Here is a 16420-nt window from a genome sequence, read left to right as displayed (position 1 = left end):
GAAACAAACTTTCCAAACTAAAGAGAATTTTGAAAGTTCTCTGGCTTTTCACCTAGTACAATACGCACACTTGAAAACATTAAGTTCTATTATTGGACCTATTTCCCAATTTCCCAGGAGAGAATCTATTGCTCAGTTATCTAGGCTCTCAGAGCACTTCACCAACTCTTTTATATAGAACTTCTTATATTTTGTAATTATTATTATTTTTTAATCTCTTTCACTAAATTGTAACCTCATCTGGGGGAGGAACGAGTTTAGAAATCTTTATAATCCCACATTTATTACTTGCCCTAACACAGAAGAAATTCAGTAAAAGTTGAATAAATAAGTTATTGAATGAATGTATAAATAAATGTATTTACACATGTATAAAGTTCAAGTTCCTATGTGTGCACCAGGTGAAGGGCTAAAGTAGGCAGGAAAAATCCTCAGCTCCATTCTCTACACTATTTGTCTCTCTCAACTTCCTTCATGCTTCTGTTTCTGCTTTGCAACTTGGTTTACTATTAACTATTAATTATTTCTACCTCAAGATGTCAAACCGGTACCTCAAACTAAATGTAACCAGAATCAAATTTCTTACTGTCTCCATCTTCCAAAACTGCTCCTCTTCCGGAGTTGCCTATTTAAGTTCAATCACATCAGTAACCCAAGTCAAAGGCTGCTTTATCTTTGACTTCTCTTTATTCCATCCCTTCTGCTAATCAGTTACCTAGTTGTTTTGTTTCTACTTCCAAAACTATTCCATTGGTCATCCACTGAACCACTATTCATTGAGTTATTTATATGTGCTATCCATATTATTCTAGTTATTCTGATATATAAAAAATCAATTAATCTTTTCTCTTAAAAAGTGTACAGTCTAATAGATAAGCACATCAGAAGTTATAATACATAAAGATAAGGGCTTGATAGATTTTTTTTTCAGGAATATAGAAAAATATTCCAATTAGATTTGAGAGGAACAGAAAAAGTTTCCTGGACAATGTTACATGTGATGTGTAGGTATTAACTAGATAAAGAAGGGCACAGGAACATATATATCCAGACAAAAAGAATGGCATGTATGAAGCTGTGAGATTTGATTAAATATGGCATGGTTTGGCACTCTAGTTTGGCTGAAGTGATACTTTTGGAAGAGTGACGGTGGATATGACTGTATAACTACAGAATTTATAGAGGCAGAGTTTGGTCATAAAGAACGCTGTATAAAAAGTAAAGTATAAGCCTTAACATGGAAGCTGTGGAGGTCACTGAAGGATCTAAGCAAAGGAGTGACATGATGAGATCTCTACTTTAAAAGATCATTCCATCTGCAGCTTGAAGGCAGATAGGAAGAAATGCCAAATTGAAGGCAGAAAGAACAACTATTGGAGGATTATTACACTATCCTGGTGAAAAATAAAGGGGGCCTATACTACAAGATTGGCAGTGAGAATGATTTTAAGGACAAAGGGGAAAATTCTATCAAAGGAGAGATTGGAATAAAGGTGATAATTGATGGCATAAGGTCATTGAGGAATCAGGAGAGGATCTGATGCAAAATATATGTGGAACTTGAAGAGGTGAGGGAATACTTTTATGGAGACAGAAAGGAAGGAGGAAAGATCCCTGCATATAGGTATAAGTTTGTAGGTGGCAGGTAGGGTTGCCCGATAACCTACAGGCTGCTCAGTTATATTTGAAATTCAGATCAACAACAAATAATTTCTAGTATAAATATTTTCCAAATATCATACCTCTATCTTTTCATTAGTTTCTTTTTCCTAAATGCCGTACATCCCACTTGTCTGCTTCATAAATTCCTACTCATTCATGCCAGCTCAAGTGCTATCTCTTCCCTACAAAACATAATTTGAGTTCCCTGATCCTGGTGTTCTCACAGTATTGCTATTTATATATTATTCATTGCGATTATTACCAAAGTTTTCCTGAATATCTTTCTCTAGATTTTAAGTTTCTTGAAAGCAGGGATCAGGACTCTTTTCTTGAAAGTAGGAATCTTTGTACCCTTACATTCTAGCATGATGGCTGCCATGAGAGGCAGCCAGTATCTGCTGAATGAATGTCCTGTTTCAAATATCCATATTGTTTATTGCTAGTTTCCTGTCTTCAGTTTCTCCCCTCTTTAAACCATCCTCTAAACTGACATAAGAGGTATCTTTTTAAAATGCAACCATCGAAGATACTTTACTGCTCAAATATCTGTGATTATTTCATATTGCCATGGATAAAGTAGAAACTCTTCAGCATGGTACTGAATGTTCTACATAATTTAATATTAAAGCTAAGGGTGTAAGAGCTCAGACTTTTAAATCATATGTGGGTTAGAATTCTGGCTATATAACTTAAAGTTATGTGACTTTGAGTGAATAACTTAATCATCTGTAAAACAGGAATAACTACCTCATAATGCTGTTTTGAAAATTAAATGAGATGATTACAAATGAGACAATGTCTATAAAGCATTTATTAGAGTACTGCGCTACTCAACGTTAAAAAACTAACAAACATAGCTATTATCAAGATTCTTTCCAGCTTCATCTTCTATCATTTCATCTCTTTCTTCTCCCATTGATACCTCCATAGCAGTTGCATTTCATAACTTGCCAATTTCCCCAACTTCAGGCTATTTCATCCTTACATGTGAATTCATAATGCTTTATTTGCTTACAATGCCCATTCCACATCAGCCTGAATGGCAAATCTTGGTATTTAAAGTTTTGCTAGGGATATTTCCTAGTGTACATTCCAAACACTAAGTCTGTGTATATGCTATAGTGTTACATAAAACCTGTGTGGGGAAAAGGCCAAGAATGCTGCTTTAAAATGGTTAGATTAAAAGCATTTCTAAAATAATAAATTAGTATGTGAGTCATCATGATGAGTTTCAAAAATGGTAATAAGCTAATAATTGTGGTTTCACTTGCAAGTTAAAAATGCTTAGGTTTCTTCAGGTATTTTGTGCTATGTAGAGATTCACGGACACCATAGGCTTTCTTTTATTTTAATCGATGGATCTCTTATGTCCCTAAAGGGTTTTAGTGGTCAGGAAATTCTCATCCATTTATTTATTTTTCTGCCATTTATATGCTATGGCTTTTTAGAGTTCCCCATCCCACCATCTCTTCGAGAAAAATTCTTCTGAGTGATTTTGCAAATATTGTCACCCTTAATTTCAGTTGATACCAAACTAGAAAAATCATTTGTAACTATCTGAAACCTCGAGTTTATTAAATGTACCTGAGACAGCTTTAAAATATCCAGAAATGCTCTGATATTCCTGAAATATTCTTCCCATTTATTGAGAATAAGGATCTCTAGATAACTATAATTATTTGGTCTCTCTCTCTTATTACTATCATTATTTTTACCTTTGGTCCTTCGGGGCCGTTTTGTCCAGGAATCCCAATATCTCCTGGAAAACCCTGGAGAATATAAAAATGTAGAGAGTTTATTGCATAGAAAATTACTTTAAATCAATTTAGCATATAAAATTTCTTTTGTCATTCTTTCATACCCAGTTAAAGCAACTTATACTCCTCAAAAATTCAATATTAAAGATTAGTTAAGTTAGGCAGTTAACATTGGAATATAGAACTTAGGAACTGTACTAAACTAGAATTTACTTCATCAGTTACTCACAAACAATCCTGAGGTCCTCTAGTTCAGCTTAAGAGAGTAGAAGTCTTAGTCCAAAATTATCCACAATGTGGAAATAATGGTAAAAGGTGTATGACATGTTCTTTCAGTATCACATGGTATAGGGCTACAGAAGATTAGGTGAATGTACTTCATTGGACTCACTGTTTACTAACTACATGTTAACTTACAGATTTTTGTTAGATAGAGATGCAAACAACTTCTGTCTGATTAAAAAAAAAGCCCTCCAAATTATGGCCTAATATATAGGATTAATCAGTTTTGTATGTAACCCAACTATCTTATTCTAATATCCCCATATTTAATTGTCTATAAATACTTAAGTTCTCAAGGGCTCTATGAACCATTATCTTACAGATTCTATCATTAATTAATAAGTTGAATAAAATCTTTGACTCACGTTTACTTTAAATTTGCATGAGAATCGCAATTTTACTTTTTTGGAGTCTAAAATACTTGGCTCAAGAAATGAAAAAAATATATAAATGTTTCACAGTGTTAAATAAAATCTGTGATGGGAAAAGGCCTAGCATGTTGCTTTAAAAGTATCAGATTAGAATTCTTGCTGAAATAATTAATTAGAGTGTGAGTCATCATATTATGGTTCAATAATTTTAATAAGCTAGTAATTGTAGTTTCATTTTATTGATTTTGTCATAGATTATTTTCCATTGATATGAGTGAAGGAAAAAAAGTGAAAGAAGTATAAGAATCAGCATCTTTAAAAGTAAAGAAAACTGAAATTAAATCATGAACATCCACAAGAAAAGGTAGTTCAGTGAAGGGATAAGTTGTGACGGGAATAAAAAATATGAAGTAAGATGGAACAGCAAGGTTGTTTCTGGGATATTCATTCTGGAAAGAAAAACAAATAAGAAACTGATACCAACTTATCCAGTCTGGATTAGGACACGAATGACTTGACTCAGATTTAAAGCTTGGATTCTGTGAGGAAAAAATATAATTTGGGGATATTTCTGGCAAAAGAAAAAGCAGTGGAAACAGAAAGATGATCACAAGATCAGATTTCTGAATGTTCTGGAACAGTTTAATACAAACTTGTTGATTACTAATCAAAGGGAATCATGCTCACTTATGCTATTATTTGTATATATGGCAATTTTTAAAAATCTAGATTCTTTTCCTGATAATTTTACACCCTTTCTCTAGAAAACACTCGTTGTTAATATGTTTTGGAGGGGAGATTCTTGTGGACTTTAATCAAGACACTTCTAGTTTCTGCTATAACACTAGCTAGTTGTCCAAAATTGAACTTATTACCCTCTCCATTATGTTCCTCCCTCATCCTGTGTTCACTATTTGAGTGAACATCACCTTGAAGTAATCCACCAGTTTCGAAGCCAAAAATCTGTATAACAGATTTTTCATATACTTCAAATACTTTCATATTTTTTGTATATTCCGAGTACTTCTTTTTCCCTCACTACCACCACCTGCCAATCATTTACTAAGCCCCATCCATTACATCTCCTAATTTGCTGTCAGTCTGAATCACTTTTCTACAAACCTGCCTCCACAACCCTAGGGCAAGTAGTCACTTTCTCTATTTTGCCATTACTTATTCATGTTCCTCCCCCCTGTAAAATGCATTTTCACTCTGTAGCCAGACTGATCATTCTATGCAATCTGAACATGCTACTTTGTTAGCAGCCTCAGCATAGGATCCAAATTCTTTAATACATAGTTTACTGGGTCTTGTGATTTGCTGGTCTCTATTTCTCTTCTTTACCCTCTTCCACCCAGCATTACAGTCACTGAACAATTTTTTCACTCTGATAATATATACATTCTCTTTCAAGTCCGAGCTTTTGCATATACTGTTTCTTCCACCTTGAATAATGTTCCCTTAAGTTTCTTGACCTAGAACACTTATGTTTTAAATAGAAGATTGAATAATATTTTATTTGCATACTTTTCTTTGATCTCCATAACTTGAATTAAGTTGCTTCTATGAACTCTCACACCATCCTGGGGTCCTACAAAGTCCCTTAATGTACTGTTTTGGCTTGTTTTGTTTTCCTATTAGATTGTAAACTCTTTGAGTGCAGTTTTATGTTATTCACTTCCATATTCTCAGCAACCAGTACAACACCTGTTACACAGTAAGTGCCTATAAAATGCTTAGTCATTGTTGTGGTTGTTGCTGCTGCTGTTGAACAACTGGTTTGTTTTTTCTTTTTTTTGAAAGAAAGTATATATTTCATGGCTAGTTTTAGCCCCTCAGTACTGGTTTTCAGCCAATTTAGTACACTGATTCATAGCAACTGCATGAATAAATTAAAAAGTCCTGTCCATCCTCCAGATAAGCCTGAAACACACTATCACAGTGGTCCCCAATCTTTCTGGCACCAGTTTCATGGAAGACAATTTTTCCATAAGATTGAGGGGGTGGTGGTAGTTTCAGGAAGAAATTGCTCTGCTTCAGATCATCAGGCATGAGACTCTTATAAGGAGCATGCAACCTATATTCCTCACATATGCAGTTCACAATAAAGTTTGTGGTCCTATGAGACTCTAATGCTGCCGCTGATCTGACAGGAGGTGAAGCTCAGGCAGTAATGCTTGCTCACCTGCCACTCACTTCCTGCTGTGCATCACAGTTCCTAATGGGCCACAAACCAGTACAGGTCCACAGCCCAGGTGTTGGGGGACCCCACAGTATCATGCCAGAAAGCAAGAAAACTATCAAAGGTATCAAAACTAGAGTCATATTAAAAACACTTAGTAGGTGTGTGAAGAGGATCCCCTGGGTCAGATATGGGACAATATGACCTTCAGCAAGGATAAGAACTATGATGGACTGAAACACATCAAATGTTGAAATTCATAAGTTCATAATGATATAACAACAAAACCTGTCCATGTTCAAAGGATGAAAGGAAGTTAACTCGTTATCTTGAAACATGGTAAACAAAGGTGAAAAATCAAGCATTTATTCTGCCTTAGTGTACCACTAGTAACCAAACAATAGATGAGGGGATGTATTCTAGCCAATAAGTAAAAAAGAAATAAGAGGATTAAAAAATCTCCATTTTGCAATGCCACAAATAATCTAATTGATCTAAGTACTGAGAATCAACTATTATTAATATCACACACACAAAAAGAAATTACCAGACATTATGTGCTTTCTGATAAGAGAACAGAATACCACTGATTGTCTTGCCAAAAACAAACCTGAATATGTTAGGGTCTCTTTATGTGACTACCAATATACAGGAAACACACAGGACCAAGAAACAGGCAGAACGACACCATGAGACTATAATCAGCAAAATCCAGACTGTGGGAAACTCTACAGAATGGCTGGGGAGCTTCAACAACTAAATTTTAAGGGGGAAAACAGGAAATAGAGAGAGAATTTACAGAGTGAACGACATAGCAAATAAAACAAATAAGCCTAAACTATAGTGTTTTAAAGATGCACACTTGAGTGATAAACTATTTTTTAAAAAGGAGGAACTGCTTACTTTTGGGAGGAGAGCTGGGCTTGTGGTTTCATGGGACACATAAGGGCTTCTGGTGGTAATTGGCAGTTTTACTCTGTGGTAGTTACAAGAGTCTGTCTTATAATTGTTTGTGATACACATTTGTTTATATAGTTTTATGTGTCTATGTTTTAGTTTACAATAAAATGGTAAGAAAAAAATTGCTGAGGTGACTTCTGGGTAAACATGTAATATTGAATTTATGTGTGAATCTCCGCTCCTTAAAACTTTGTTAGAGTGTCAGTGGAGAAATATTAAAAAGACAAAGTGGTAAGGACAAGGATAATAGGAGAGAAAGATGTCAGCACAGCTGATCTCATAGTATAGTCATTCAAACTGAATATTTTAAAATTAAAACTTTATTGAAAAGCTAACAAATATATCAGCACAAGTTATTAAAAGGAGGAAAAAGATCTCTATTTCCTTCTCACATAGAGCTTAGAACCCTGGTCAAAGAAACTTTTCATTAATTTAAAAGTTCATACCTGGGTTGCTACCAAATAGAGATCTTGCCTTTTAAATAATACATTTTAATATGTTAAAACCAGAGTTAACTGTATCAACTGAACTTTAATGATAACATCTATAAAGGAAATCTTTTTTTTAAAAATACTTGAATTTAGTGCTCAAAATGTACATCAAATGACATGGACATCTTTTCCAAGTAGCAAAATTTCTGAAAGCTTACAGGTTGAAAGATAAAAAGTACATCATCAGACTCCATGCTTCTCATTTTTAAAAACTACATTAGCATGAAACTATACAGGGAGAAAAACAAAAACAAAAATCCGATAAAGATGCTCTAATTCATTTTTATAAATTTAAAATACTTCAGAAAACATTAACAAGTCCAAACATTTTCTCCCACAATGTGTTTTACTACCTAAGTCATCCCATCACAATTTAAAATATAATACCTCAGTGAAGGAAAGGGACAGCAGCCTGGCTTCTACTGCCTTCTTAATAGAACTAGTCTGACCACCAATTTTTACCAAGAAGCAGAAAAAGAAGTAGTTTTAAAAATAATAAGTGAAAATATGTCTTCTATTTTCAGATCTTTCACATCTGTTTGCTGTACTGAGAAGAGTGACTCAGCATCCTCTCCAGTAAAAACAAAGTTTTATTATTCTATAATCACTAGAGGCTGGAGACTAACTCACATGTATTTTTTAAAGCAAAACCTGGGAACCGAAGCATTAGCAAATTCCATTAGTTTCCTGGGAAATCATAAAAGTAAAATATTGTCATTCTTATTGGGCAGTAGCCAGAAGCTTGCAAGCTACAGTGTCCTAACAGAATAAATTATATTATGTGCTATATACATTGAGTACTTTAGTAGTTTTCCAATAGAAGTGTTCAAGTCTCTGTTTTCTATTGAAATATGTAGTCCCTCAAGTTAAAAAATGGTAGATAAACAATCAACAAATAAATAAATCCAATGGACAAACTAATTACAATATATCTATAAAATGAACAACCTGGATGTGGCAAGCTAGACGAATCTCAAATGTCTTATGCTTATGTAGTGATTTTTTGCTATTCATATATTTTCCCTCTGTAATTCTATATGTTTGAGCAGACAAAAACAGAATAGATACTATATGAGTCAGTTTATATAAAGACTTTAGAAAATTCCAATTAATCTAGAATGACAAAAAGCAGATCAGAAATGGCATGGGGCCAGGCGCAGTAGCTCACATCTGTAATCCCAGCACGTTGGGAGGCCAAGGCGGGTGCATCACAAAGTCAAGAGATCGAGAACATCCCGGCCAACATGGTGAAACCCTGTCTCTACTATAAATACAAAAAATTAGCTGGACATGGTGACACATGCCTGTAATCCCAGCTACTTGGGAGGCTGAGACAGGAGAATAGCTTGAACCTAGGAGGCGGAGGTTGTGGTGAGCTGAGAATACGCCATTGCACTCCAGCCTGGGCAACAAGAGCAAAACTCCATCTCAAAAAAAAAAAAAGAAATGACATGGAAAGGGAGAAGACAAGAGGGACAAAAATAAGGTATTATATAAAAGGTGAACAAATTATTAGGTTTGACATATATATTTATTATCTTGACCTTAGTGATGGTTTCAGAGGTTGTACATATGTTAAAAATTATCAAACCGTAAAATTTACATATAGGCAGCTGATTATATGTCAATTATACCTCAGTGAGGCTGTAGAAAGAAAGGTATTTAGTATTAGGTATTTTAGATAATCATATGTTTTGTGTTAGGCAACAATTTGCAAGGATTTGAAGATCTTTAGAGAGAAGAGATAATTTGTTAGTGGAACTAGTTTTCAGATAAAATTAGTGGTGCTCAGATTTTGGCTTGTTTTAGAGGTAACAGCATGTTAAATTATAATAATAGCTTTAAAACAAATTACATATTTTGGAAAATTGAAACTTTTCTGATATTTTGCAAGGTAGCTTTAAAATATCCTGTTGTTGGCCGGGCGCGGTGGCTCAAGCCTGTAATCCCAGCACTTTGGGAGGCTGAGGCAGGTGGATCACAAGGTCAAGAGATCAAGACCATCCTGGTCAACATGGTGAAACCCCGTCTCTACTAAAACTACAAAAAATTAGCTGGGCATGGTGGCACGTGCCTGTAGTCCCAGCTACTCAGGAGGCTGAGGCAGGAGAATTGCCTGAACCCAGGAGGCGGAGGTTGCGGTGAGCCGAGATCGTGCCATTGCACTCCAGCCTGGGTAACAAGAGCGAAACTCCGTCTCAAAAAAAAAAAAAAAAAAAAAAAAAAAAAAAAATCCTGTTGTTATAGATAAGAGTGACACTTAGTCCATTTAACTCTCATAGAAAATTTCCAATTATTGATTTAATATCCACTGTGCTTTAAATATACAAGAACACAGTATAGTTTGGCTTAAATGTATTTTCTGAGTAGTTTATAAGTCTGAACAAATGAATATAGATGAATATAGCCCTTGGAAAAATAATCATTAAAAAAAGCTAAAAGATAAAATTAATAAAAGCAACATGTAAATTATGAATTCCTGAGGGCAAAGTTATACAAAGCCTCATCTGGTATTGTGTATATATAGTACATCCAATAAACATTTGATGTCTTGAATTGATGACCAAATTAAAAATGAATTATATTTAATAATAAATTTTTCAATTAAGCAGTTTCAAAGTTTATCCAAAAAAAAAAAAAAAAAACTAGTCTACCTTCTGTAGACTGGACTGAAATTTTACAACTCAAACAAGTAAGAATGCATCCAGAGGGAGAGAGGTTTTGTAAGAGGATACTTTGGTCTAAGACAAGGATCCAGATTACAGTCACAAGATTTTGTTTTCTAATATTTATGGAAGCACATGTCATGTCAGTGTCCAGGTAGGAAAGTAATAATAAAAAATAAAAACATTAAAATAGCCTTTACTGAGTGAGAATAAACTATCCAAAAGTTAATTGCAAAAAAAATAATTCAAAAGGCAAAAGTAATAAATTCACTTCCCCAGTAAACTATAGAAACTAAGCTTTAGCACAGGGAAGCATAAAAACTGCAAATGAAGAAACTATTCTGTCTTCTGAGAAAATCACAAACAGAAAATACAGTTTCAGGAAAATACAAAATAATCCATCTAGGTATCTGCCTCTCCTTCATTTTCTTTTGCTGTTTTAGATCTAAAAGCCATTGAAACCAGGTATTTTCCATCATGATACTGCTGAGAAATGTAGTGATTATTGCTATTCATATATTTTCCCTTCTGTAACTATATATATTTGAGCAGAAAATATGGCACAGCTGAATTCCATATGTACAGCATCCTGAAAACTCAACAGAGAAAATCCACAAAACTACAAAGGCAATAAAATTCATTTTGACAAAACATAGATTCTGTGTTCCAAATAATACTTTTGTTTAAATAGTATTTACAGTATTTTTTTTTTAAGAGATGGAGTCTTGCTCTGTCAATCAGACTGGAGTGCAGTGGCATGATCACAGGTGTGCACCACCACATTCAGCTAATTAAATTTTTTTTTTTTTTTTTTGAGATGTGTTCTCATTTTGTTGCCCAGGCTGGTCTTGAACTCCTGGCCTCAAGTGATCCTCTTGCTTCAGACTTCGAAGTAGCTAAGATTACAGACAGAAGCCAGATATTCACAGTATTTTTGACATCACTTTTAAAGGAACCAACAAAGTCTACTGGAAAGTCTACTTTTAGTCCTCCAAAGTCTACATAAAATTATAGTTAAGTTATAATTCAAAAATAAACTGTTCTGGCCATTATTTGATATTTAGAATTGGATCATCTATAATGACAAAAGGCAGATCCCCTCGTGGAAGCCTGAGGAGGGAGCAGGAAGGAGAGACAGAAAAGGATTACAAATGTAAAAAAGGAAATTTGCAGGTTTGATGTGTGTGTTCACTATCCTGATTTTGTTAATTGATATGGTTTGGGACTGTGTCCCTGCTCAAATCTTATGTCAAATATTAATCCCCAATGTTGGAGGTAGGGCCTGGTGGGAGGTGACTGAATCATGGGGGCAGATTTCTCCCTCAGTGCTGCTCTCATGATAGGGAATGCTTGCAAGATTTGGTTGTTTAAAAGTGTGTGGCACCTCTCCCTCTCTCTCTTCCTTCTGCTCTAGCCATGTAAAAGTGTCTGCTTTCCCTTCACCTCCCACCATCATTGTTAAGTTTCCTGGCAACTCCCCAGCCATATGCTTCCTGTACAGCCTGCAGAACTGTGAGTCAATTAAACCTCTTTTCTTTATAAATTACTCAGTCTTTATAGCAGTTAGAGAAGGGACGAATACAGTGATGGTTTCACAATTTATACATATGTCAAAAGTTATCAAATTGTACAACACATAACTTTGTTGTGTGTTAACTATACCTCTATAAAGCTGTAACAAAAAATGGTAATTGGTATTAGGTGTTTTAGATATTCCTTTTTGGTAGACAATAGTTTGTAATAATTTGAAGATCTTTAGAGAGAAAATAGAAATTATTCATTGAACTTGTCCCCAGATAAAAATCAGTGGAGCAATTAACTCCAGATGGATTAAAGACTTAAACATAAGACCTAATACCATAAAAACCCTAGAAGAAAACCTAGGCAAAACCATTTAGGACATAGGCATAGGCAAGGACTTCATGACTAAAACATCAAAAGCATTGGCAACAAAAGCCAAAATAGACAAATGGGACCTAATTAAACTCCAGAGCTTCTGTACAGCAAAAGAAACAGTCATTAGAGTGAATCGGCAACCAACAGAATGGGAAAACATTTTTGCAATCTACCCATCTGACAAAGGCCTAACATCCAGAATCTACAAAGAACTTTAACAGATTTATAAGAAAAAAAACAAATCCATTCAAAAGTGGGCAAAGGACATGAACAGACACTTTTCAAAAGAAAGACATATATGAGGCCAATAAACATATGAGAAAATGCTCATCATCACTGCTCATTAGAGAAATGCAAATCAAAACAACATTGAGATACCATCTCACGCCAGTTAGAATGGCGATTATTAAAAAATTTGGAGACAACAGATGCTGGAGAGGATGTGGAGAAATAGAACTTTTACACTGTTGGTGGGAGTGTAAATTAGTTCAATCACTGTGGAAGACAGTGTGGCGATTCCTCAAGGACCTAGAAATAGAAATTCCATTTGACCCAGCAATCCCATTACTGGGTATATAGCCAAAAGATTATAAATCGTTCTATTATAAAGACACATGCACACATATGTTCATTGTGGCACTCTTTACAATAGCAAAGACCTGGAACCAACCCAAATGTCCATCGATGATAGAATAGACAAGGAAAATGGGCACGTATACAGCATGGAATACTATACTGCCATAAGAAATGATGAGTTCTTTTCCTTTGTAGCGACATAGATGAATCTGGAAATCATCATTCTCAGCAAACTGACACAAGAGCAGAAAATCAAACACCGCATGTTCTCACTCATAGGCGAATGTTGAACAATGAGAACACATGGACACAGGGAGAGAAGCATCACAAACTGTGGTCTGTTGTAGGGGACTAGGGGAAGGACAGTGAGGGGTAGTGAGGTTGGGGAGGGATAACATGGGGATAAATGCCAGATATAGGTGACAGGGGGATGGAGGCACTAAACCACATTGTCGTGTATGTACCTATGCAACAATTCTGCATGATCTGCACATGTACCCCAGAATCTTAAGTACAATAAAAAATGTACCAAAAAAATCAGTGGAGCTCAGATTTTGAATTATTTGAAGGTAATAGCATAACCATTATTTAATGCATATTTTTGGCTAAATATAATTTTAGGTATTCAATATCTATATTTCTGTCTCAGAATTCTTACAAATATCTTAAGCAAAAAATATCAATTCACTTAGTCAACACATAGTTACTATGTATCAGGCACTGTTCTTGGCATTGATCATACACTAGAAAACAAAAAAAAATACCTTGGCTTCACAAAGAGTATATTCTGGAGACTCTCTATCTCAAAGATTCTCTCCCTTTCCATGTGTGTATGTTTACAGCATGTAGTGGGAAGTTAGGTGATTAAAAAAGATTTATTTTGTTATGAGGGACTGGTATGTCTCAATTACCAACTTTTGTTCTATAACACAGCTATGGGTCTGGACACACTCTATATTGTTTTACATTCTCTCTTTCTTCAAATGAGATATCTTGTTTCTTTCTAAAATACATATACCAGTTAGTTGAAATGTAGGCATATATTTAGGCCTTATTGAAAAGAATGCACCTTACCCTGAGAACTTAGCCTTCGAGATGTAAGCAATAATCGGCCAGTACACTGAGCTACCGTCCTTTGGAGAAAGAATAGTGCATTTTCAGCTGTGTAAGTGCCTGCACTATGTTAAGCAAAGGCGTGTTTAAAACTGTGTCAGTGGCAAGAGTGTGTAAGTAGATATTGGGCACTAAAGATGTGAAATGTAGAGGACATTTCTTCAATCTGCTAAAAATTTCTTTGGGGAAACACCATTCCCCATTTCTCAGTCCATGTACACTGGTCCCCATCCCAGTTTCCGGGGCGGGGGGAATGACCTAAATCTTGCAAATTACATTATTCCTATTCCATTGCTATTGCAATTGATTGAAAGATGATCATGTGGGCTGGGCGTGGTGGCTCATGCCTGTAATCCCAGCACTTTGGGGGGCCGAAGTGGGCGGGTCACAAGGTCAGGAAATCAAGACCATCCTGGCCAACATGGTGAAACCCTGTCTCTTCCAAAAATACAAAATTAGCTGGGTGTGGTGGTGCATGCTTTTAGTCCCAGCTGCTCAGTAGGTTGACGCAGGAGAATTGTTTGAACCCAGGAGGTGGAGGTTTCAGTGAGCCAAGATTGCACCACCGCACTCCAGCCTGACAACAGTGAGACTCCGTTTCAAAAAAAAAAAAAAAAAGAAAGAAAAAGAAAAATGATCATGTGGTCAAAGCCTGATTGGCTGGAAATTTTTTGCTAGAGATATAAGGAAAAAAAGAGTGCTTTCCTTTTGCTTAGATTGCTAACTCTGAGGGCCATAAAAACCTAGAGTTGCCAATGACCACTTTTTCTACAATGTGTTGCTGTGCATGTAGCCAACAGAGAAATGCCAGGATAAGATTTACAGAGTGTCTTGGTTATATTCATCAAGTTCCTGTACCTAGCCAAATCTCTAGACACATACACTGCTGGACTTTCTGATTATATTAGCCAATTCTTATTTTTTTCTCTTAAAACTGTGTTCAAATTGAGTTTCTGTCACTTGCAGTGGAAAGAGACCTGACTACAACATTGAACTATTTGTAGTTCTTTAAATACATCTAGCTTCTTCACACATCTGTGCTTTTATAAATGCTGTTCCCTCTGGTTGGAACAACCTTGCCCTCTGTTTCTACTTGATAAATCTCTTCTGTTGCTTCAAGTCACTGTTCAAACACCCATGTACTCCACGTATTCCATGCCTCTGGTTCTTCCATAATGGAACTTGTTACCAACTCAAATGTAACATGATCTATGAAAACTTTCATGATTCACCTCAGTCAGAATCAGAGCCGATTGTTTTATATCCATACAGAACTCTGTTAATATGGCTAGTTAGCACTATTCATACTAGACTGTAATTAAGGGCATATTTCTCTATTCCAATAAAATGGGAACTCATGCAGAAAAAGAACGTATCTGACCCATTTTTGTACCTCCCATATTTAACTTCACATGAGAGAGAATTCTTCATTGTTCCCTTGTATTTCCACATATTATGCAAATGAGAAATTGACTTTGCAGTATTCTAGCCAATCTTTTCAGAGACTTTTGTCTTGCTTCCTGAAGCAAAGGGCAGGAAAGAATGCTTACTGTCCAAGATAATAGAGATAATATCTCTTGGAGTACATTATCTTTTATGACTGCCCATTATAAAAGGTTTAGTCTCCTTAAACTTCAGATTCTTCTTATGTAATGCAACCTACCGAATTTTTGCTTTTTTTTTTTTTTACTTTTTTTTAATTTATTTTACTTTAGATGCATACTATATCTGGCATTTCTACCCATGTTATCCCTCCCCACCTCTCAGCAACCTACCAAATTTGCAAGTATCATCTAGCCCTCTTCTTGTCACCCTGTGGGAAGTGGGGCTCAGTGAATCAGTGCAAAAATGTTGATATTTGGGAAACTGCTTTTGCCAAGAATAATTAAACTATCTTTTGTCATTGTTCTAAGACCTTGTATCTTTTACCAGAACCATTAAAACTGTCAGGCTAACTTGTTGGCTTGCAAATAGGATAAAATCTCAGATTCTGACAATTTTGGTGATGAGGATGGATACCGATGGAAACATAGCTTTCTGAAGGAGGAAGTATTAGGGCTTCACAAGATGATTCACAGGACTTGACAGAAGGCCATGGGAAATGGCAATGAAATGGCAACCAAATCTATGGTCAACCAGGCAGGAAGTGGTCCTCCACTTTATTGCCTGTTTAGAGGAGGAACTTGGGGAGATAGCTTCAGACCAAGTACAAGGAAATAAATTAAAAGACAGTTGCGGCCGGGCGCGGTGGCTCACACCTGTAATCCCAGCACTTTGGGAGGCCGAGGCGGGTGGATCATGAGGTCAAGAGATCGAGACCATCCCGGTCAACATAGTGAAATCCCGTCTCTACTAAAAATACAAAAAATTAGCTGGGCATGGTGGCGCGTGCCTGTAATCCCAGCTACTCAGGAGGCTGAGGCAGGAGAATTGCCTGAACCCAGGAGGCGGAGGTTGTGGTGAG

The 16420-nt window shown here is 35.7% G+C and overlaps 1 protein-coding gene across 6 annotated transcripts in view; it reads right to left on the bottom strand.

Moving 5' to 3' along the window:
- Positions 1–16420, bottom strand: part of COL24A1 (collagen type XXIV alpha 1 chain) — a 379894-nt gene that overhangs the window by 211010 nt on the left and 152464 nt on the right. For all 6 annotated transcript variants that reach the window (XR_004274544.1, XR_004274543.1, XM_032296380.1 and 3 more), the window contains exon 20: positions 3378–3431. Coding sequence is in view for 4 of the 6 variants with exons in the window: in XM_032296380.1 (XP_032152271.1) it covers positions 3378–3431 (54 nt within the window). In the remaining 2 variants the exon portion in view is untranslated. The remainder of the gene's footprint in view (positions 1–3377; positions 3432–16420) is intronic.

This window comes from Sapajus apella, unplaced genomic scaffold (assembly GCF_009761245.1).
Source record: "Sapajus apella isolate SASKATOON/1434 unplaced genomic scaffold, GSC_monkey_1.0 scaffold36, whole genome shotgun sequence".
Classification (NCBI taxonomy): domain Eukaryota; kingdom Metazoa; phylum Chordata; class Mammalia; order Primates; family Cebidae; genus Sapajus; species Sapajus apella.
This window is presented reverse-complemented; position numbering and strand designations above follow the sequence as displayed.